This window comes from Perissodus microlepis, chromosome 3 (genome assembly GCF_051167445.1).
Source record: "Perissodus microlepis isolate ML-2025 ecotype Zambia chromosome 3, ASM5116744v1, whole genome shotgun sequence".
Classification (NCBI taxonomy): domain Eukaryota; kingdom Metazoa; phylum Chordata; class Actinopteri; order Cichliformes; family Cichlidae; genus Perissodus; species Perissodus microlepis.
In genome coordinates this window covers 28,617,276-28,641,623 of record NC_140463.1, presented here as the reverse complement: position 1 = coordinate 28,641,623, position 24,348 = coordinate 28,617,276, and the positions used below count along the sequence as shown (strand labels likewise).

The following is a 24,348-nucleotide window of genomic DNA, read 5'->3' as shown; positions in this document are numbered from 1 at the left end:
ACATCTGTTTGTGCCCACAGGACATGGAGATCAGTGTCACAGAGCTGCAAACCATATTAAACAGGATCATCAGCAAACGTAAAGCACTGCCATTATGAAATGTTTCTAACATAGTTTAGACTTCAATATTTAAAACAGACGTGTATTCTTCTCTCTTTTCACTTCACTTCCTGCCGTCCACAGATAAAGACCTGAAGACAGATGGCTTCTCACAAGAAGCTTGTCGCAGCATGATTAACCTCATGGATGTATCCTTGATGTGAAGTTGAAATATCTGCTTCCTGTTTCTTTTGTTTCTGGATCTCTTCACGTTAATGTCTCTCTGACCTCGAAATGTTCCTTAGCGTCTTCACTCAGACTGATGGCAGTGGGAAGTTGGGCCTGACAGAGTTTCACGTACTCTGGGAAAAGATTAAACGATACCTGGTGAGAGTTAAATTGCATGACTGAGTTAACAGTGAATAGCTGGTGCACTGGTGTTTCCATTTTGTTATTTGATTCAAACTGGTGGTCTCTTGTCCCCCCTCCCCGTATCTAGACTGTATTCAGGCAGTTTGACGTGGACAAATCGGGCACCATGAGCTCCTACGAGATGAGAATGGCTCTTGAATCTGCAGGTATTATTCTTTAATATTAAAGTGCAAAAAAGAGAGCAAAAAAAAAAAATCACAAAATCACTTTTTAGTCCCAGCAGTATATGCAGAAAGCATTTTTTCTGAGTTGTAGGTGGAGCACCTTCGCTGACATTTTTTCACATTGTTGTATGGGTTTTCTTGCTTTTGCTTCCTTCAGGTTTCAAGTTGACTAACCACCTGTTCCAGCTGATCATCCTGCGATACACAGAGGCAGACATGGCTGTGGACTTTGACAACTTTGTCACCTGTTTGGTCAGACTGGAGACAATGTTCAGTGAGTGACACTATTGCAGTTGTTCACTGGTTCACAAGGGACAGTCTAACTGCTTGTGCAACTTGATCCTGCTTTGCTGTAAAAAAACCCCAAACATACAGTGCACGGCTGCAAAGCTTAACAGAAGCTAAAATACGTCGTACTGTTCTGAGTCAAAGGATCTTTTTTGTTTCTCTTACTGCAGAAACCTTTAAGAACCTGGACACTGATGGAGACGGTCAGATATCTCTAAACTTCGTCCAGGTATAAATTCCCATTACAAATGCTGTTGTATAAACAAAAGCTTGTTTTTCTCATTCACTCTCTGTGATTTATTAAGAGTTTTCATTCATTAATTCCAACACTCTCTTTGTTCTGCAGTGGATCACCCTGACCATGTTTGCCTAAAGATGAGTGGACTCCTCTCTAACTTTTGCACTGCAGCTCTTGGTCTGTTATGTGGTTTCAGAAGTGCCTTTTTCCCTTCAGTTCTTCCTCACCCTCTATGCTGCGCATTGCTGAGGTCCTCTGATGCTTAAAAACCTGTAAAATCTTAATTACAGTGCCTGTACTGTGTCGCCTGTCTCGCCAACTGAAAGACGCCCGCTTCTCCACTTCGGTCAACTCTGTGATAAAACTGGCTACTCTGGGGTCCGAAAGAAAACACCTGATTAAATCTGAGGGTGTGGAGACATACTTGTATTTTTCTTTTCTTTTTTTAACTGGACCAGAACTTGTTAACGTACCAAATTTAGTTTACAAGCTAGCTTTACCTTTTCGTAAAGTTAACACTGTAGGCTACATGCTAAAGCTAGCTTTATAGAAAGTTACTAAACACATGATGAAGTGCCAAAATTGTATTAATGTCACTCAAAGCCCACAGAAACTTTACAGTGTATTTTACTAAGGTAACTATGACATGATACCAAAGCCAAAGTAGTGTTTATATGTTACATTACCAAGTGTAATGTCTTAAATGTGACATGGTCCAGGCCTACGTTGTTTTGCTAGCATTACATAATTTGAAACATTAAGCAGACATAAGGCTGATACAGCGTTACCACGACCAGATTTTGTTTGTAGGGTTTCTTGCCATCAACTTTAAAAATTAAAATAAATTATGTGAAGTTATTTATTTGCTCAGTTACATTGTGAGATTACATTCTTCTTCAATCAGCTAGCTGTTGTGTTTTTGGGGTTTCAATCACGTGTTGCCAACAGGGAAATTTCAGGATGCCCTTCACTGGACAAACTTACGCAACATCACAGTCATAAGATGGTTGAAGGGTGCTTTTAAAAATTTTCATTGTCTGTCTTTATAAATGCTGATAACGATAGACTGGCAAGTAGTTGTTATCCGTCGATAATATTGGCCCACAGATAAATTGGTTGGGTTTTTTAATAATTCTGATATAGTATGAATGTGGTTATTAATACATTAGCCAGACTTCCATCTTTAGTATAGCTTGTTTGGGTTTTTCTAATCCCTTCACTCTAACTTAATAACATTATAATTAAATATTTACCACCTAATCTTCAGGGGTTTTTCCGCCCCTTTGACGTGAGAGAGGTTTGACTCCATTTGTGTTTGAGCTTTGTTGCATGTTGGGGTTTCGGTAGCATCCATAAATACCTCTGTGGCCAAATTCAAATGGCGACTGCTTAAATCAGCTGCTTACATTTGAAGACAATCTTTAGAAAACCCAGTGCTGGATGCAGTCGAAGTGGAGAGTTGCTTAGTGTGCTGGCTGGCATAGATGACTGTGGGTTATAAATCTATTATTAGTTTGTACTGTAGCATCACTGCTGGCCTCTTACATCCTGTGCCAAACTTTGCTTTCACCTCAGCATAAAGGGCCCGTTCAGATTTTGCAGAGACAATGGTGAGGTGCTGGATCATTGTGAATGTTTTATTCTAATATATACAAGCTTATCTTTATGCATGGCTCTGTTTTTGTTTTCTTGTTTTGTAAAGTATGAAATAAACTGGACTTTAAAGTGGTAATAAAAAGGGATGTGTCAACGCTGTTTGAGTCTTGCCTTTTGAAGGGAGCAATATGTCAAAGTTTCGGGTAAGGGTAAACGAGGATGGGTGGATATGTTTGTATGCATGCTGTGTGAAATGTGATATATTGTATGACTGTCTCATTTCTGTCCCGTCAGGAAAGCAAGAGTTTTATCTGAGGTATTCCAGAGTTACACGATGCCGTCTGGAGCATCTACATGTAATGTGCCACAGTTTTTAAATGACAGTCTCTTTTGTTCTGCCAAAAACTTACAAATGTTTGCCTTTTTTTATTTTTAAGCACTTTTCTTTGAGAAGTACTGCCAAACCCTCACGTTTTTAAGATACTCTGACATTCTTTAATGTTAAGTGATGTTTGTGTAAAACTGTGTAATGTTTACAGTAATAACTTTTTTGGGTCCCTTTGTGAACCAAACCCTTCATTATGCAATGCGTTGGTTTACTGTGTAGCTTTCTCTGTATCACTTCTTCTATATAAACTTGGGAAATAAACATGGAGAGGTTTTGAGTTAATGTCTAAGTTTTATTGGTCTTGCATCGTCCACAGAAAAAAAGAAAAAAAAAAAGGCTGCAAATAAATCCGTGGAAATGGGTGTGATCCATGATAGGGGGGAAATACACAAACTTGATATAGTAATAAATAGTACATTTAACAATAACATCCTACAAAAACAGGTACACTCAAATACATTACATACAATATAAGTTCGGTTAATGTACACATCTTTACAACCTTATAAAATTAAGACTTTTACAGCAGATTTTGGCTCTTTTTAAGTTAAATTGCAGACATTTACAAAGGGGATTCTATATTGTAAGATAAGGGAAAAAAATAACACTTTGTTTAAAATTATATAAAAAGAACTGAACAACTTTCTTCTGGAGCAGCTCAGCAGGGGAATGTGTAACCTTTTGTGCACAGTGACATGAAATACGAGAACAGTTGAGTATGTTTTCAAAGATTCTGTGTCTGTGTGTCCAAGTGAGGTAACTATAACTTCAGGTAACTATAATCCTTTCACCTTTTGACCTCAGGCTAAAATCAGCTCGACTGAGTGGGATTTTCTTCAATGTAGAACATGACCACATAAAATATCCCAGAGGCCTAAACACGGCTGTTAGTCTCTTAGGCCGTAGTTGTTGTGCACAATTTTGGTCACCATGGTGGAAACTAGCCTCTCCAGCTGCGCCGCCCGCTGCCTGCCCACCTGGAGGACCTCCTCGTGATTGGCCCTCTCTTCGCTGTCGTAGTTCATCACAACCTGGTTGGTGATCAGGGAGAGGGCGAAGACGCGCATGCCACAGTGCCGAGCGACGATCACCTCATGGGCTGTGCTCATGCCTGGAGAGGAAAAGATCGAGACAAATATAAACAACTCTAATAGAAAGAATAGAGTAGCCATAAACCAGCCAGTACACACAAGAAAGGATGTAAAAATGTAAATAACACAAAAGAGATGTTTTCCTTGTTTCTAATTGGCTTGGGAACTATGTCCTGTAATGTTGAGAAGCCTTGGATTTATAGTGTTATCAAAAGAAGAAGAACTGCAGATCTAATACTGCTGAAACCAACTTCGCCTAAGCTAATTTAGAGGCTTCTAATAAGTTTTACTGCTTTAATTTCATGAGAAGTCTCAGTATACATACATACAAAGAAGACTCACTTTAGGAAACTTAAATTTATGTTTTTCATGTGTTTTTGCTCCTCAAGTTGAGGTTTGGGCAGCCGGGGGCAAATCACACATTTTCAAAGTCGCTGCAGCAAAAGGACTTCAAGCATTTCTACTGAACTGTCATTTCTTGGAATAAAATTCAAAACAGCATGATGGCATTTGATACAGTGCTCTTTTAAAAAAAACTCCACGTGCTTTGTGGAAATCAGCTTGATGATTAGGTTAATATCAGACAGGACGCTGTGGCTGGTTTTTGTGGTACCACGTGGTTTGAATTGATCAAGTCCTGTTATCGCCATCAGCTGATAAATCTAATTGATAGACCTTGTTATTGTGCTATATTGTGCTATTCTTAGTTAGTGTATTGTCTGTCTCTGTTAATGTTTGTTTATAATGGAGCACTGTAATGAAAAATAATTTCCCCTAGAGATCAATAAAGTATTCTGATTCTGATTGACACGTCTTAAAAATCCAGATGTGTAGATTATGATCTGATTAAAGTTTTGGGACTTTACAGTCATTTGTTACATTTACTCAGATCAACAAAACAATCAGCTCACCGACAGCATCAGCGCCAAGTCTATGCAGCATGCGACCCTCTGCGATCGTCTCAAATGTTGGCCCGCCCAGCACACAGTACACTCCCTCCTTTAGGAAATCTCCATAGCCCAGATCCTGTCCCACGTCCATGGCCAGCTGCTGCAGCTCTCTGTCGTATGCATCGGACATGCATTGGAAACGTATGCCAAACCTGACAGACGAAGGAAGACAGGAAGAAGATTAGGTTAAGCTTATAGGAGGTTTAAATGTCTGCTTTTTATGGCTGTACAAGAACACGTCTCACCGCTCATCGTTGGGTCCATTCAGAGGATTGATGCCAGCGAAGCCGGGCAGGTTGAGGTGGTCTTTGATGATCATGATGTCTCCCATTTTAAAGTCATGGTTGAGGCCTCCGGCTGCATTGGTCAGCATCACCGTCTCAACACCGAGCATCTTGAAGATGCGCATAGGCAATGTAATCTGGAAAAAAGAACATCACAGAATATAAATGAATAATATTTTAGGGGGATCTTGCTGAAAATTACGGGATATTTTTTTTGCAAACACACACATACCTTCTGTATCGAGTAGCCCTCATACAGGTGGAAACGTCCCTGCATGCAAACGCACGGCCTTCCTTTTAAGTGTCCAAACACCAGCTTCCCCGCATGTCCGTGCACTGTGGGAATTCAAAAATATAACAGTGAACATCAGCAGGAGCTGCTCAGCTGATGTGGAGTCACCGTGGTAAAGTGTCGGTGTAGTAGGTGTAGCTCACCTGTGCTCTGCGGAAAGTTGGGGATGTCTTTGTAGTTGAAGGCCGCCTGGTCCTTTAACAGGTCAGCGAGCCCTCCGAGCCCTGAGCCGCACACAATGCCCACCGTGGGTCGGATGTCTGTCTGGGCGAGCAGCCAATCAGCAGTGGCCTTGCATTCCTCGTAGCTGTAGCTGGATGACATTAACAAAAGGGCAGAGGTCAGGCAGATCACCGTGACAGTCCAGCACACATGAACACACAAATTTTATGGCTTGATATGATGCAGAAGCACATTTTTATGAATTTGGTTCACACAGGAAGATCGAAAGTAACCATGGTGACCAAAAATGTGACCTTCACTTATTAAAAGAGCTGTAACTCTTCACCCATGAAAAAGTGGATAACTACTGTCATATTACTGGCACATCCTCTTAGGAATTAATAAGGACGGCTTTTTACGCAAATCCAAGTAAATCACAGCAGTCTCCCTGCAATCTAATGACTTAAAAAGTTTAAATCAAATATATTAAAGTCCAATATCAATTTTATTGACTGATCTTTACAACATTAGAACATTTCAAACTCTTTACTTCCACTCAATTGTGAAACGCGCTTCATTATGTAATTAGACGCGTCACTCCTCTTGGAATGAATCATTTCTCGACACTCCACCGCGAACAAGAGCGCATGCGCGTATTATTTTTTGCCTCCCCTCAGTCCAGTCCATTTTTTCACGCTATCCAAAGCCGCCCGTGAAAGAGCCACGTGCTGAGCAACACTGAACGAGAAAAAGTAATTAAAATATTAGAAATCTACTCACCAGCTGTTTGCCTCTGGAAACATTTCGGAAGATAAATGAAGCGGCTGAGAATGTAAGAAAAAAAATGTAGGTGTAAATACAGACTTAAAGTTTTAAGTCTGAAAATAAAAAAAGTTTTTAAGGCGTATAAAAATATCAAAGAGAAGGTGGAAACGGTAAAACTGTTGTCTTCTGTTGAGTTCTTCTTCTCTTTTAGAGTCCCGTGAAGTATTCAGCTCTTCTCTCTCACTTCTGTGGAAAGAGGGGCAGCTGCAGACTTTATCATAGGACCGGCGACTCCCCCCCTCTGTTGACGCATGTACCTGCTGCAGTTTCATTGGCTGAGCGGACACACCTTCAGACCGGTATGCCACAGAGAAATACACACCCACGGAACATCCTGTACTAAAGGTGGAGCTGGATATAAGAGTTTTCACGACATTTCCCACTCCAGCCCACTCATTACTTTTCATGTTATGTTCACATAAACAATCAATGATGTTTCGAGATCCACTGATCCAAGTAATTCTATTTATAAGTTAAAGTATCCATTCAGTCTTTATCGATCCGTGTCTCTGTTACTCTCACCATTAAAAACAAAAGATGTTGTGGTTTCGGACACACAGCGTGTTTTTGAACATCACGTGTTTGTGGTCCACTTGTTCTCGTCATCAGTCTGCGAGTACTGTGTGTTATTGTGTGACGCAAGTTTTAAACCAATACATCTTACTGTCAACTGCAGTATGTGCAGTATGTAGTCATTTGTTTCTATAATGTTGGGCTTATAATATACATTTTCTCCTCTTTAGAAGGAAAATGTAAACTTTTACTTCTTTACAGACAATAACAGTAGCTACTTATTAGATTAGATCCAACATTATATCCAACATTCAGATGATGCTCACTTGATAATCTGTGAATATGATAGTCTGACTAACATCAGTTTTATTGTCTAACTCAATTTTTTCCTCACAATCTACCAACAGAGACAAACAGACAACATGTACAGTATATTTATGTGTGCAGCAGTGCATAGATGTTGGAATAAATAAGAAATGGATAACTTGTTGCTATATATCCAGAATGAGGACTCAACAGTATATATAGTATATACAGCACAAGTATGTACAATGGTATGCAGATATATTTACAACAAAACAGTATAAATAGCACACTTTGGTTCAGCAGCAGATATGCTGAATGTTTAGATAGAGACAATTCTTTTGTCTGATTTTTTTTGTAAACGTATTATACTAATATTACTGGTATTTACTTTACTTCAAGTTAAGTCTTTTATTTTATAATAAATTCTATTATATTATAATTTATTATATATTATAATTTATTTGCTTTGATGGAAAATTATGTGACCTGTGTTTGCTCTGAGTATCAGAAACTACCAAATAACTCTACAGCCTTGTTTAATAAATAAGTTTGGAAACAAAAAACAACTAGTTTCAATTCAGCGTTCTCTCTAACTGTGCATTGCTTAAAAATGGATTGCATCATCATTTATCATTATGCATTTATTACTAAAATGTTTTGGCACAGAGTGTGCCTGTATTGTAAATAAGAAAAGTTACAGCTCAGTAATTAAAAGCATGTCACTTGGACTGAATGTCCAGTAATCAATGTGGATCAACACAGTAAATCACGGATCACAAAACAGATCAATAGATTTGTTTCCAAACTGGGGCGATACAGATGTGACTATGTTGTAAAAGGAGATAACCAATGTCATGGTGGTGAAAGCTGAACAGTAATTCTATTTATAAGTTAAAGTATGTAAAGTTGAACTCCAGTACAGGAAACTATAATGTAAAAGTAGGAGAACTCATTAACCAGCATGACCAGTCAACTTAGTATTTATTACTTACTTTAACATTCACACAGCATTTTTAAGCACATAACAACTAAATCTGGTTAATTTATTTAAAATTGTATGGGAGGCTTTGGCTCAGGTGGTAGAGCGGGTCCTCTACCAATTGGAAGACCGGTGGACTGATTCCTGACCCCTCCAGACTTCTTGCTAATGTATCCTTGGGCATAATCCGTGTGTGTGTGAATATTAGCACTTGTTGTTCCAGTGTGTGTGATTGGAGATATGAAACTTGCAGTTGAAAGTGCTTTGAGGGTTTGACTGAGTAGAAGGATGATACGTAACAACCAGTCCATTTCTAGTTATCATTATTATTATTATTATTTAAGCTTCTTTTAGAGTAAATCTGACTAGTTTCGAGATCTTTTTAGAAATTAATGCGCGAGTCATGAAAGAAGACGTGTCAGTTTTTCACTGATGTAGCACTGGTGCTGGTGCCAAGCTTGATGTTTTAGGCAGGACAACAATGATTATAAATACCCAGGGCAAAAGCTGGAACCACAAATGAAAAGGCTGGAGCTACTTTCACAACTTCACCAACAGGAAGATCAGGCCTGTTCACTTGTTGTCGATTGTTTTTAGCTTTTTGCAAAAAAGAGTAAGACTGGGCTTATTCAAGTTTCTTAAAAGAGGCCGTCTATGTCTGCTGTGAACGACTGTCTTCAAACAAAGAGGGTGGTCTCTGACACCAATTGTCAGCCACCTACGATGCAGTATTGAGATCCTTTCTCAGACGCCTCAATCCCCACTCACAGCTTTTGTTAGGTCACCTCAACCCAACTAGGTGAAGCAAAACAGCGGTTTCACTCGAAACCTCTGATGGTAATGACCCACACCGTTTTCACACCTTGGCCCATGTGATGAGGCACATGATCAATAGTGGGTCAACAATCCTCTTCAGGGATAACTCCCACTAGGTTTAAATACCTGACACTCTCCACCATTTAGTTTTAGGACTGAAGAAGCCTCTTGGATGGGAGTTGAAATATCTTCAAAAACCTAGAGTCCGATGCTAAGGTATCTCTAATGCATAACTGAAGGGAGAGGAGAGAAGGATGTCCATGAAGGATTTGTGTCAGTGCTGCACTAATGAGGTGAATTTAGATAATTCATCTATCAATTTTCCTCCACTTATCCACTTCAAACTATGACAGGACTGGAGCCTAACAGGGCCAACACAGTGAGACAGATGAGGACCCATGCTTATATTCACACCCACAACCAGTTTAGAAACACCAGTTAGCCTAATGCATGTCTCTGGACTGTGGGAGGTCCTGGGTTTGAATACATCATCTGGCCATGGCCTTTCTGTGTGGAGTTTGCATGTTCTCTGCGTGGTTTCTGAATAAACAGCCATCTGCCTCTATGTGTTAACCCTGTCCAGAGTGTACCTGGCCTCTTGCCGTATGGGAGCTGTGATAGGCTGCCACCTATGACCCCGAATTGGAAAGTTGAATCAAATGGATAGAGAAAGTCTGTAATCATTACGCAAGTTATCTATTGATTTAATAGATAAGCAAAGAGGCCAAAACCCCCACATGCTTATCAAAGTCTACAGCAACCAAAACATAGGTAGGACCTTGAATTATTGATCGGCACTGACAAGTAAGAAGACTTGTTAGTCTAATTCTCCGTGTGTGTTACAGTTTGTTTCCAGGTCAGTTACCTCTCTGTTTGGGTTCTGGCTTCTGCATATCAGTTTTTGACTTTGCTTGATAACACATGGTAGTTGTTGACCTGTTGACCTCTGTGCCCCTCCCCTCAGTTAGAGCTAACACACCTTTGGATTAGCCAGTGAGCTGGGCCATTTCATTTCCTCACAAAGGCCCACAGTAACCTTTTACCTATTTTCTCCCCACCCAACTAAATGTTTAAAAATTGTTCAGAGGGATTGCGTATATTACAAAAGTTCTCCAGTTATCTGCACACTGGATGGATAAAAAGGAACATCACCTATGTCTTTTTCTTCCTGCACTTGGTCTACACCTTTAGAAAAATTGTGACATAGAAATGAAAGTTTATTTTAAGGTTTAGGTTTAGGTTAGATCAGGAGGATAGGAAAATATACAATGTGCTAAACAATAAACATACTACTCACACTTGACATCATGATGAGCAGATCAAGTGCCAAGTGCAGCAGATGGCCCCGCCCCTCCCTGAGCCTGGTTCTGCCGGAGGTTTCTTCCTGTTAAAAGCGAGTTTTTCCTTCCCACTGTCGCCAAAGTGCCTGCTCATAGGGGGTCATATGATTGTTGGGTTTTTCTTTGTATCTATTATTGTACGATCTATTGTACAATATAAAGCACCTTGAGGTGACTGCTGTTGGGATTTGGTGCTATATACATAAATTGAATTGAATTGAATGAGCTGATGAAGTTTAATTTAGCCCAGTGACTAAAAAAATCCTCCTTCCTATAGGCTGTGAAAATAAATAACTACAAAGTTCATGATTTATCTCAGTTTTTTATACTGGAAATTAGAGGAAGTGATATTTTTGAGATTTGGTGGATTTTATTTAAATGACACTCACAGAAGTGATTCGTTTTTGGATTTATTCTGGAAATGGCCCTGAAATTATAAGATTGCAAGATATGGCAAAATCTCACATGTGTACCATTTTAATGTGGTCAACAAAACATCAGGAAAGAAAAACATCTGGGCCTACATCTCCTTCTTGATCCAAAGACTCAGTTGACGTGTGGAGAAAATGTTCAGCCTCTGGTCACCTCATATTATGCAACTCATGTCTGATTGGTTGCAACACTGTTGCCAGTCTGCATTCTGGCAGACGGCATCCATGCCTGAATAAACAGCCATCGATTTATTTCAGAAAGCCAGTCATCCAGTTGTGTCACTTATTTAAACCTAAAAATGATTTCTGTGGTTTAAAGGAGCCTGACAACATGCATCTAAGGGTACAGAGAGGTCAGTACAACTTGACAGTCAGCCTTTTTGTTTTTATGGCAGTTTTTGTACCGTGCAGTTTTGCTGAATAGGCATTAGTGAGGCACAAGGTACAGACCCAGCAGGGAAACAATGTCACAGTGATTCTGCATGTTTTTCTTGTGTGATGATATTAGCAAGGCTGCCAGAGCTAGCACAAGCTGAAATTTCTCACTCGGTAAAGGTCCTATAGGAAACTGTATGTTATTTAAATAAAATGTTTTCTGTAAACAAATGCAGCTTCAGAAGAAAGCCTAAAGGAAAATGCACTGAGTTTATATCTTCTTATAGAAGTAGTTCTAACCATGCTCGTCCAAACTCTGCAAGATGTTTGCATTGTTGTCCTGGGGGTGGAAAGATTTTTAGTGCCACTTTAAAAGAAAAGGAAGATGTGTCCTGAAATGATTATTCATTCTTCGGTTAATGATTAAGTCATTAACCGAAGCCTGGCCCTTTCTCTTCACACCTCACTGCTAAATGAAAACCTGAGCTTGTCTTGATGCATCATCCAGGTAAGGAAATCCCAAATGGCGACGAAATGTTTCTCCCACTGAAAACCCCGTGTTCACATGAATACAATCAACGTTTTGGAGAAACCCAAGCTTGCATCACTCACGATGTAAGTCAAACACCAGCTGTGAAGTTAGTGTTGCAGTGTAGAAACCTGATGCCCTCAAGCAGAATGAGGAGCAGTTGAAGATATGCGATAAAGTCAGGTGTGTTCTATTTAAATGAAAGTGTGGAGGCTTACAGGTATCAAACTGCAGCTGTGACAGCCTTCACTGTCTGCAGAGATAGGAAGTTCCTGATAGGAAGTTCCTGATAGGAAGTTCCTGATAGGAATTTCTGTGTAGGTCAGTTAAGTTCTTCTACACCAAAGTACGGGAACATTTCTCTTTAGATACAGCATCATGCAGAAACTGTCCATAATGTTATTAAATGCTGTTCAGGATAAGGATTTGCCTGTATAGAAAAAATGTTCTATGTAGTAAAATAATATAACCACTTAACCACTTTAGCTGCCTGACTTCAGAAGAAAGCATGCAAAGGAAACATGCCAACACTGTTTCAGCACACTGTGTTCTTCGTCCGTTCTGCAGCAGGTTTTTCTTATCTTTAAATCTGCTTACCTATGTTGCTCTTCAGGTCCAGGACAAATAAAAGGCCTAATAAGGAAGGTAGGATAAAGTTTTAGCCCCCTGATGCCAAAGAAAAGACACAGATTTTCCCAGTCCCAGCAGTTATCGATGTGCAAGCTGGCCTTGTCAGCATGACCAGACCTACTTCACTCATAATAAATATTGATTTTATGTGTCAAATTGTGTGTAAGAGGTTGAACTGAGGGCCAGTGTCCCATTTTTTTAATCATGAAAAAAAAAAAAACTGTTTTCTTTTAGGTAAAACTTGTTTCTGTAGGTCAATGAAATCCCTCATTATGTGGAGGTGCAAACAGAGACAAGTCCCATATTTTGGCTCTATAAGACACTTTTCTAAACGGTAAATGGTCTGTATTTGTATAGCGCTTTACTAGTCCCTAAGGACCCCAAAGCGCTTTACACATGCAGTCATCCACCCATTCACACACAGGTGATGGCAAGCTACGTTGTAGCCACAGCCACCCTGGGGCGCACTGACAGAGGCGAGGCTGCCGGACACTGGCGCCACCGGGCCCTCTGACCACCACCAGTAGGCAACGGGTGAAGCGTCTTGCCCAAGGACACAACGACCGAGACTGTTCAAGCCGGGGCTCGAACCATCAACCTTCCAATTACAAGGCGAACTTTTCTAAAGTCTTTCTTTTACTGAGTGATTGTGAAAGCAGCATAGGTGCCTGCAGGTTAACCTGTCATCACCTTTTGCTGCATATGCAATGCCCAAGGTTGAACATTACAAATTCACAAGCTACACTGACTTTGGTGGGATGGGATGAAATTGACCATAAATGAAATCAACAATAAGCCACCTTAAAGATGGAACTTTTAATAACACTTTGAATCTGAATTTTTTTTTAAATAATTTTGTTTTTTGTAAGTCCTACTAGAATTTTTTTTTAGAAAATATACAAAAAAATTAAATGCTAATAAGGAATAAAAGAGATGCTTCCATGTATTATTATTGTTCACACAGACATACTTTTGTATTTAATGGTAATTTACAGGTTGGGAGATGAGGTCAGGCCAGAGTCTCTGTGCACTATGATGTTTGCAGATGACACTGTGATCTGTAGTGAGAGTCGGGAGCAGGTGGAAGCGAGTCTGGAGAGGTGAAGGAATGCTCTGGAGAGAAAAGGGAATGAAACAGATGGAAAGGTGAACATGCAAAGAGCAGAGGTAGAGAAGGATGAGCTATATCGGGTGAACCATCCAAAACAGCAGACAGTGCACAAGAGAAGTCAAGAGGAAGCAGGGTAGAGATGAGCATCATTTTTGGGACAGAAGGCAAGAGCAGCAAGAGTGAAAGGTTTACAAGGAGGAAAAGAGGAAGATCTATGGATATAGTAACGGAGAACATGCAGAGGTCTGCTGTGGTGCCCTCTAGAAGGAGCAGCCATCCATGCTCATAAAGAAGACACACACGTGTGTTTATGAGGTTTTCCAAAGTCCGAAATGTTTAAATTTCAAGATTAGTCAAACCATGTTAAGTTTTGAAAATGCGACACTCCATCTGATATTAGATTAAACCATATAAAAACTCTTCTGTCGAGATGGAAACTTAATGAGGTGAAATAGAGAAGTTGAGCTCTGAAGTCTACTCACACTGAGCCGCAATTACAGCTCCAGGCTGCAAAATCAGGTAAATGATGAACTCAGCAAAACAGAAAAACATGAAAGCTGACTGGACTAAAACTTGCACCAACTTCAGCTAAAGTTTGTGGAACATGTAAATTGTTTAGGTGTTATTTCAGCTGCTGTCTGTGACCTTAAAATCCATTCCTCTGTCGTCCTCGAGGGTCAGCGGCATGACTGAGAGCCATGTGGCCTCACCTACACAGTGCAGATGTGGATTTTATGGTGTGACATGTTGTGAACAGTCATGTGAAGTTGTTCACGAGAATGACCAAGTATAATGGGAATAAAAAGCATGAAAGTTTTTGCATATTTGTAGGAATATTTGCGATATTATCATCAACTTGACTTTCCTTTTAAGTAAAGTGGGTTAAAAAAGCTGTGGAAGCCACAGATGCTCCACACAGAAAGGCCCCAGGCTGGTTTCAAGCCCGAGACCTTCTTGCTATGAAGCAACAGTCCTGATCACCGCCCTAGTTTCTTAATCTGGAGGAAACTGGCTGATGTTCTTCGTAACCGCTCGAAAACCTCTCCCACATTTTCAAATTGCCTCACCGTGGGATTCAAGCTTCTCATCTTAGTCGTTCATATTTTGAATGATTGTCCAATAAAGAGATCAGTGGATTTCCTGACTTTACACTTTGTTACAGTGATCCGCTTTGACATTATATCCACTATTAATGCCCCACTAAACAGTGTCTTTATATCTGTGGCTTAGATACTAGAGTTAATATAAAAGTGTCACTAACAGAGACAAATCCAGGGGAATTTGCACTTCACGTGCCTTATTGTGAATAAGTCTTGATACTGTGACTCCATGAGAAAACAATGGGAATGTGTCTTGAGGTAGAATCACTTGTTCTCATCCTTTCTTCAATAAAAATCTGGTTACATTAAACTAAAGAAATGTAGAAGTTCAACTTTTTTTTTTTATTTCCAGAAGTGAGGCACACTCAGTTATTATCATACTGTATTTCATTGAAGACTAAAACAACCATCTAATCTGGATTTCAATGGTTAGTGAACTAAAGCTGCATGCATGCTGAGACAAACCTTTAGAAAAATCCAGATCGCTAACTAATCAGTTTACTCATCTGTCCAGATTATTTACAAATGCACACGGGGAAGTTTGCTCATGGTTACTTGCCGGAAACTCTGTGCTGCACACAGGTCAAACAGTTGTTTGTATTTCATTACGCTGTCAGACTGTGCCCGGGGACTCAGAAACATCTTTTCAGTAGATAGATTTTAAGTTGTGCTGTAAGTGTCACACTTGTAACTGTTGTGAAAAATTATTAAGACGAGGTTATACAGTACAATACAACTTTTATTTATATAGCACATTTAAAAAAAACAACAACGGTACACCAAAGTGCTTTACAATAGAAACAGGGAAATTAAGACATGATTAAATAAAAGACCATTAACCAAGTACCACATATGTCAGCAGGTTGTAGGCACTAATTATACAGGAATAAAAGGAAATATGAGAACAAACTTAGTAAGAACAGATAGATATAACTAAAAGATAAGTACATAGATAAAAATGGAGCAAATTATAAAATAGGATGGAAAAAAACCAGATGGAAAATCTAGGTAAATAAGTGAGTTTTTAAAAGATAGAATGGAGTCTGATGCACGAATAGCAATGGGAAGGTTGTTCCACAGGTTAGGTGCAACCAGGGCAAAAGCACGGTCACCCCTGGATTTAAGTCTAGATCTATGCTGAACCAAGAGTAATTGGTTCAGCCCAGGGACATAAGGACTAAGGAGATCGACAAGATAGCTAGGGGCTAAATTATTTATACGATATTTACGTACGATATTTGATGGGTAATGCAAATCAGCAAGAACGGGGGTGATAGAGGCATGCTTTCTAGCACCAGTCAGAAGATGAGCCGCAAGCATTTTGGAAAAACTAAAGTCTATGAAGGAGAGCAGAGTGAAGAGCAAAGTAGAGACGATTACAGTATTCCAATCTAGAGGTCACACAAGGATGAATGAGCTTTTCAAGATCTTTATAAGGAGCATAGCGCTTAGCTATAAGACAGCTTGAGGTGTGTCGGACGCACATTCCACATGCATGTACGGAGCTGTAAAGCTGGAACATTATCCATGTGAAAACTGAGTCATGTGCTCAGATTTTAAAGGACTCTGTGAACACAGTGGAGCTTAACTACCTGGTAGAAACTGGACTTCAGAGCAGCTGACTGAGATTATTTCTCTCTCTCTGATTGATAATAATTATACAAAATAACAAAATCTGCCTGCACTGCTGCGTGATGCTGTATGCTCAGAAAGTTGAAAAAAAAAATGAAGGTCAATGTCAACAGAGTGAGTGAGGATGATGGTGATTATTCAGGTTAGAAAGTCCAAACATGCATTCAGCTGAGGTGTTAAAAAATGTAAAAAAACAGTAAAAACCTAGATGATTTTACCGTGTACTCTCACCCACATAAAACTGACTGAACCACCTAAATGACAGACTTCTGGTTGTGTATTAAGACAGAATTACATAACAGGGGATCACATGACCTGTTTCTGTTTGGAGTTTCAAGCCTGTGTGTCAAGGCTCTGTGGATTGGTTGCTTTAGCTGTTTCCAGCAAAGATAAGATGAAGCGATAAGCGGGAGTGGGAACTAGAAGGCAGGCATCTGGTCTGTGCTGGAAATAAATGTCTAAATTCTAGAAATGTCTGTACAGTGTCTGATCCCCGTGTTTGAAGTAGTCATATTGGCCTGTGATAGATGTGCACATTTTTCACTCCATATTTCAGTGAGGTCAGCCCTGAACTTCTCTCTTAATCTCTCCTTAATCTGTTATAGCACTCATTTAAATTTTTATATAAGAAATGTTTGTGACATGTAATAACACATAAATATACATAATCAAACTTAAGTAAAATAAAAAAAAACAAGAGAAATAGTCAGCTCATGCATAAATAAATAATTTAGTCTGACATTTACCTGTAAATAAATAATCTGCAAGTAAAGAGAAAAACAGGAGTTCTGTTGAGTTAAAAGGTTCAAACTAAAGAGGAGAAAGTGTAACGTGAACAGCAGTTAATCAATAGCCAGATTTACGGTTACGGTCCTTTGCTTTGAGTACACTGAGGCTGAGGGGGAAGAGTGGCAGATGTCTTTCACGCCACCGTGAGCTACAAAGTTTTTATTCACTTTTTATTTGGGTTATCAAACAAACCAAAATAAAACACAGTTTTCTATGTTGTTATTGTCCAGCTGACCCTCATTCAGAGTTTCCAGCCGATTTCTCAGACTTTTTATCTGACTTTGTACTGTGTATACTGGGTAACACTGAGGTTCCCTGGATGCTATGCTGCTAATAAAAAGGTAATTCAGAGGGTAATAAATGCAGCACGAAAGGTCATTGACTCTTCCTTCCCTAAAAGAGATTGCAAAAGCAAGCTACCTCTCAAGAGCCTTAAATATCTCTAAAGATAGTCCCTGTTTGACTCCCCACTGTTCAAAATCACACACGTGTTGTTTTACATCATAGCACTTTCTTTGAACTCTCAACTCGTATTCATAATAATTTATTATCTTCTGCTGAAAGGGCTTGTTTTCCAGTATGAATGACTTTGGTGTTTTAATCAAATGGTTTATTTTTGCAATGTCTTGCTTATTTGAAAAACGGTAGTGCCTCAGTTTTGTTGCATTTTATAAAGCAATGAATTTCTCTGATCTGTCAACATGTCTATTATACTCTATTCCTGCATGACTGTTTAAAGAAGTCTACCATTAATGACTGATTAATAATAACATAATAATAATAATAATAACAAATATTACATGAACTTATTTTTTATTAACAGGCTGCATCCCGCAGACATCTAAGCTGGCTGTAATCAAATCACTACTTCAAAATTCTTTACTTGATTCAACTGTCTTAGATAATTATAGATCAATCTCCAAACATCTTTTTAATTAAAAACTTCTTGGAAGAGTAGCTGCAAAACATCTAACTGCAGACAATGATTTATTTTGGGACTTTCAGTCAGTTTTCAGAGCTCATCACAGCACAGAAACAGCTTTAGTAAAGGTTAAAAACGATCTTCTTATGGCCTCTGACAGTGGACTCATAACCGTGCTTGTCCCTCTAAACCTCAGTGCAGCGTTCGATCATAACATTCATACACTCTTAGAGACATTAAAGAAAATGTAGTGCACTGCACAGTTTAAGTCATATTTATCCGATAGACTCCAATTTGTTGATGTAACTGCAGAGTGTTCTTCAAACACAATAGTTAGTCATGGAGTTCCACAGGGTTCTGTGGTGGGACCACTCAGTTTACATTATTAATGCTTCCCTAGGCAGTAATATTAAAAATCATTTTAATTAGTATAATTAAAATGCTTATAGATGATACCCGACTTTATTCATCCATGAACTCAGGTAATACAAATCAACTATTTCTTTCTTCTTAGTTCAGACAAAACGGACGTTTTTATACTTGTTAAATAACTAGCTGGGACCACATCCTCATTTTATGTTTTAAAGCAGGGGTCCCCAATCCCAGTCCACAAGGGCCGGTGTCCCTGCAGGTTTTAGATCTCACTCTGGGTCAGCACACCTGAATCACATGATTAGTTCATTACCAGGCCTCTGGAGAACTTCAAGACATGTTGAGGAGGCAATTTATTCATTTAAATCAGCTGTGATGGATCAAGGACACATCTAAAACCTGCTGGGACACCAGCCCTCGTGCACTGGGATTGGGGACCCCTGTTTTAAAGTATTTCTAGAAGGTAATGGCAGATGGCTTGAACATGAATTGAGGTTACAGTTTGGGGAAGGCCTCGGAGGGGACTGGCAGTGAGCTCCCAAGCTGGGCAGATCCCCATGTCTTAACAAGAAGCAAATTAATTGAAAAAGATATAGATAGAGAGCTGGAAGGGGCATATGCTGTGGTCCCACTCCTGAAATTCAGATAAATTATCTGAAATAAATTCTGTGACATTTGCTGTTGCCTCTTTGCCAGATTGATTAACTAGGTCGAAGCTGTAACAATGTTGTATTGGCTCATCCAGGATTGGTGACTTTACCTGTACAGAGACTCATCAGCGCAGTGATTTGTTATAATTAAACAGTTTTTTATTTATTATCAAGAAAAGCATAAAAACATAACAAAGCAGACAAACAAGAAAGAAAGAAAAAAAACCAAAGGGAATATATTAAAGTCATTATATACCTGTGCAAATACACATATGGGGTAAAGAGGAGAAAAAAAGAGAAAAAAAAAGAAAAAAAAAATATTTTTTTTTGTTCATTTACTCTCAGATTTAGAAAAAAAAAGATAAACTCCAAGAGTGAATTGTTGTCCTTTACGCTTACTTCCTATTTACCTGAGAACATCTTAAACGCAACCACCCCCCCTCAACAGTTGGGTCAAATCATTTGGCAAATAAGAAAGCAAAGGGGACCAAACATTGAGAAAGAGACCCTCATTTCCTCCTAAAACAGCAGCAGTTCTTTCGTGAGGAAAAACTTTAAATAATTCTCTGTACCACAAAGTCACACAGGGAGGTTTATCCTTAACCCAATTAATGAAAATACATTTCCTAGCTACCAGCAATAGTTTGTCACATAATTTGCACTGCGAGTGATTTAATGTTACTTCTTTTTAGGGTAGGCCAAGAAGAAAATATAGTAAATATACTATATATATAGTATATATATTATACAGTATATATAGTATTTATATATATAGTAAATAATATTACTTAATTCTTGAGATATGGAGCTCCAAAATCTTTTGATTAATTTACATTCCCAAAAGTAATGAAAAAAGTGCCAGTGCGCAGTGATTCGTGAACCTGTAAAAACAGCTGATTTAATATCCCAAGTTGAGACCCTGGAATCACAGCTAAGCAAGCTAATCTCTAAATCTGAAACTTTGTGTCAAAAATTGGTGCCTCCCTCTCATTCCATCTGAAGCCAGTACCCATCCCAGTGTCAATCAATGCAGAAATTAATGCCATGCAGTTAAACTGTTCTTCATTCCCCACAGGTGCACGCTGTCCAGCACTCCCTCACCCTTCAGAGAGTCTATTGTCCTCAAAGATATTGCCCTCCCACAAAGGAAAGAGATGGAGACACAGGGCGGACAGATTGGTCATGGTGCCTCTGATATAAGCTACAGTATCAGCAAAAAAGATTAATAGAGTTCTCAGAGACAGCAACAGCAGGGAAGAAATAATCCAAGGAGTTCTGAAGCCACGCACTATAAAATAAATGCAGCAGGGTGGGAAAATTTATAATCTTGAAATAGGAGAGACTTGGGAAAACAAACTCCTCAAGACCCTGCAGCAAGACCCTGGACATTCACGCACTATGTCAAACCATTTCCAACAGAGAGATTCAACTAAACTTTGCTGCAAATGTTAAGAGCTCTGAGAGAAAAGGAAAAAAAGGGGGAGGGAGCACCAACCACATGTGATTCATGCCCATAACTCTACTAGACATGAAGCAGCTGGATGTTGGTCTTTGTTTAATTTACTGGTATCATCCAGGGCCGCCTGTGGATGTGTTTGGTCTGGTTACTGTCAGCTCTCTCAAGGGCAATTCAGGGAAGTGAGATACATAGATGAAGGAAACTAACACATTTAGGAATAGTCAACAGTCAAGTTCCTGTGGAAAGAAATTCGACAGCTGTCATTTGAGAAGTATTTTTCTTGAACCAGGTGAGTGTCATGCTGCAAGATGGCCCTGGGTAATCCTGAGATCCTTCTGGGGAAAAAACAGTCTATGTTGTGAAGGAAAATGATTGATGTGTATAAAGTAGCTCCAGAAGTAAGCACTATGCCACAGCCTCCTCCTGTTAGACACTGACATAATACTAAGACTCACCTCAGAAGCCTCACAAACTACCATCAGAGACAAAGAAGCATTCGTATCACATTTGGCTTCGTGAGATGATGGAGAGCTAAGAAGAGCCAAATGCTGAGAAATGGTATAAAGACATATCGAGCAGTGGGCCTTTAGAGCATACCTGCGAGATAACCAGAGAGCTTTCATCCTATACTAAACAAAGACATAATGTACCCACTGTAAAGATAATAGCTGATGAAGATGAGGCAGAAGAGGAGTACGTACTGTTCCAGACCTGGTACCAGGTGAACAGGATCATGTGCACCAGACTGATTATGAGATTAAAAAAAACACTGTTGAAGCTAATGTTTGAGGGTGAGATTTGTAAATGTTTCTTTTCTGTTGCTGATGCTTGTCACATGTTCTCTCAAACTGAGAACTTAAACAGTTAATAAAGAGTAGCCTCCCACTCATCCTACTGCTAATTAATGCAACCAGCCTAACAGTCAAACTGTTCTGCACTCCCCTCAGTTATCAGACACTCTGACTGCTCTCAGAGGCATTTCCCTGCTTTAGAAGTCAAGATCCAGGGTGGAAAAACTGTAACACAGACTTACAGTAAAATCCTGTTTATTTTTTATTTTTTGCAAAGGAACAAAGCCCCACTCAGGTTACCCGGCAGATCATTCCCAATCGTCATTAGGAAAGGCACGTGGGGCAAAATATTTGCCAAGTTAAATATGTGAATCATCAAGAATGGTCATAAACCAAAATTCTGAGCAAACCCATCTGTCTTCTTTGCCATTTATGCTCTCCAGGGTTGTGGTTAGGTCTATCCTACCCCAGATTTTAGCAGACTGAAATCAGCAAAAACACCATCAACACTTCGATGGCTCATCAAATGAACACCTGTCACAGTTACCCTCTTCTGATTACCTGTTGAGATCTTCAGGTCCGGATCAAAGCGGTGGACAGGCCAACCACTGCAGTCGTTGAGGCTGCGGCTCTAACACGAACACCAACATCATTCAGTGTTTGAGCAGTGTTCATGAGGTTACAGAGAAACTGCTCCTTGACATTGAAAGGTTTCTTTGGAAGAATGATCACAGTTCACGTGGCCGCCGCGTAATTTGGTGTTTAAGTGACTGGAGATTAAATTTTCGTTAAACCATTTGGCTTGCCCTCGTGCACTTACAGGCATCAAATTTCATTACCTTTCTTGAGCTGCTCATGCTTAACCTTTACTTTTTTACTTATTGGCCTTACACAAGTGGAAAGTGGGTTTCTAGTCACAAGATGCAGCCTTCAGTTTCCTTTATGTACACGCACATGATCTGGTTTAAAGTTTCCCCAAAAGTAGATGTTTTACTTTGTAACTTAAAGAATTTGGTCCAGATATTTCCGAGATATGAGAGGCAGGAGTATATGACCAAAGACTGTTCATCATTTCATCTATCGGTGATCTTGGCTTACTCACAAGAGTAGGTTTCAATTTTTGGCCAAATAGAAGGCATGTTTTAAAACCAACACCTCTGCTCAGAGACCTGCCATAATCAAGAGCAGTGGCGACCTCTGGAGGACACCACTGCAAATGACAACAACAAACCTCACGTTTATGTCAAGCTGATGATTATTATTTTTAATACTTCACTCTTCATCATCACTCATCTACTAACTTCATCTTGATTATGTTTGATAATAAAAAATAAGATTTCCTTGAGTTTTTAATGTTTAAAGTAGAATTAGACCTGCTATGGTATATAACGTGGAGACAGTGGCACTGACAAAAAGACAAGAAGCAGAGTAAAAGATGTTAATGTTTTTATTAGTGACCAGGAGAGATGATTATTGTTACAGCTCAGGTTGAGTGGTTTGGAGATAAAGCCAGAGAGACTGAGATGGTTTGCACATGTGCAGAGGACGGATAGTGGATATATTGGACAAAGGATGCTGAAGATGAAGCCGGCAGGTAGCAGGAAAAGAGGAAGACTACAGACAAAATTCATGGCTGTAGCGAAGGGAAGGCATGCAGAGAGATGGGTGTGATAGAAGAGGATAATAGGGATAGGGTGATATTGTGACCCATGAAGGGTGCAGCCAAAACAGCGAGAAGAGTGTCCCTTCAGTGAGAGGCAGGAGCTTTTAAATTTTTTAAACTTAAAAGTTTAAAGCCAGATTTTCCTTCAGTTGTGAAATTGTGTAACCACTAGATGGAGTGAGAGGTTAGTGTGAAACATACAGTACAGAAGACCTCTCACTGTAATCTGCAATAACGCTGTTAAGTTGTTAACTTGTTAGTTGTTGAATTTGTTATTTTGGGATTTTTTTGATGAAAAGAATAAAATTCTGTATCCAAAATGTTTATCTGACAGCGATGCACAGCTGTCGTATGGATGGATGTCCCGTAGGGATTTGGACACCTTGTTTTTAAGGCGACAGTTGTCTCTGCTAATAATATTACACTCAACAGTATTATTCTCTTCTTTTGCTGAAGCTTCCCCTCTTTAATCAGCTGTGGTCTACAGTAACAGAATATATGACCAAAACTCAGGATCTAAATGCAAAACATTTGTGTGCAAGTATGTATGTGTGTGAAATGCTACATTAAAAAAACTGCATTCTTTCAATTGAAATTATTATTTTGTTTTGCAATATTCATTAAAACTTTGGGAACCTCTTGTAGTTCTTCTCAGTTGGCCCTCTATTTCTGTTTCTCTTACTGTGGGTATATGTGCCCTTTATCGCTCATGGTGTCAGGGCACCTGTTCTTGCACGCTTCCACGCTGTCTGATCTTGGTCTACTTTGCATGCAGTGGGGTTTCTTCACCCTCAAAGTGGAAACAAAGGGTGGGGGGAGACATGTGCAACATGTGATGGAAACACAAACCTTATTCCGGGTCAAAGAAATGGATCAACAAAGAGAGGGGTGGACAAAAAGGAAAAGAGGAGTTGCATGAAGCAGAGAACCTTCCGAGCGGTCCACAACAAAACAGCATCATGTTAATGTTGTTTTTTCTTCCTTCCTTCAAACCTCCTCTTTTTTTGTCTCTCCGGTCTCTTGTTGCTTCTCTGTCTTTAACGCCCCATCTGTTTGCTTCTCCTCTTCCTTCCCCTTTTTCTTGTTTTCTTCATACATTGTGACTCATATGTACTTTTTCCCCCCCTTCTTCCCCTCTTTTCTTCTTCTGCCGGTCTCTTGAAACTCATGCTCAGTAATCTCTGTCGCCCA

The 24,348-nt window shown here is 39.5% G+C and overlaps 2 protein-coding genes across 3 annotated transcripts in view; one reads left to right on the top strand and one right to left on the bottom strand.

Annotated features, from left to right (window-relative positions):
• Positions 1-3,422, top strand: part of capn1 (calpain 1) — a 31,446-nt gene extending 28,024 nt beyond the window's left edge. For both annotated transcript variants that reach the window (XM_084923877.1, XM_084923878.1), the window contains exons 16-22: positions 21-78; positions 184-248; positions 358-426; positions 539-617; positions 793-909; positions 1,094-1,152; positions 1,270-3,422. In XM_084923877.1, the coding sequence (XP_084780003.1) occupies positions 21-78; positions 184-248; positions 358-426; positions 539-617; positions 793-909; positions 1,094-1,152; positions 1,270-1,296 (474 nt within the window). In that variant the 3' untranslated portion in view covers positions 1,297-3,422. The remainder of the gene's footprint in view (positions 1-20; positions 79-183; positions 249-357; positions 427-538; positions 618-792; positions 910-1,093; positions 1,153-1,269) is intronic.
• On the bottom strand, positions 3,421-6,949 carry pnp5a (purine nucleoside phosphorylase 5a). The gene is made up of 6 exons (XM_084923879.1): positions 6,705-6,949; positions 5,906-6,075; positions 5,703-5,806; positions 5,432-5,607; positions 5,148-5,338; positions 3,421-4,256 (listed from the first exon to the last, which is right to left on the bottom strand). The coding sequence occupies exons 1-6, from the start codon at positions 6,725-6,727 to the stop codon at positions 4,033-4,035; spliced, it is 888 nt and encodes a 295-aa protein (XP_084780005.1). The 5' UTR covers positions 6,728-6,949; the 3' UTR covers positions 3,421-4,032.
• Positions 6,950-24,348: the final 17,399 nt, after the last annotated feature.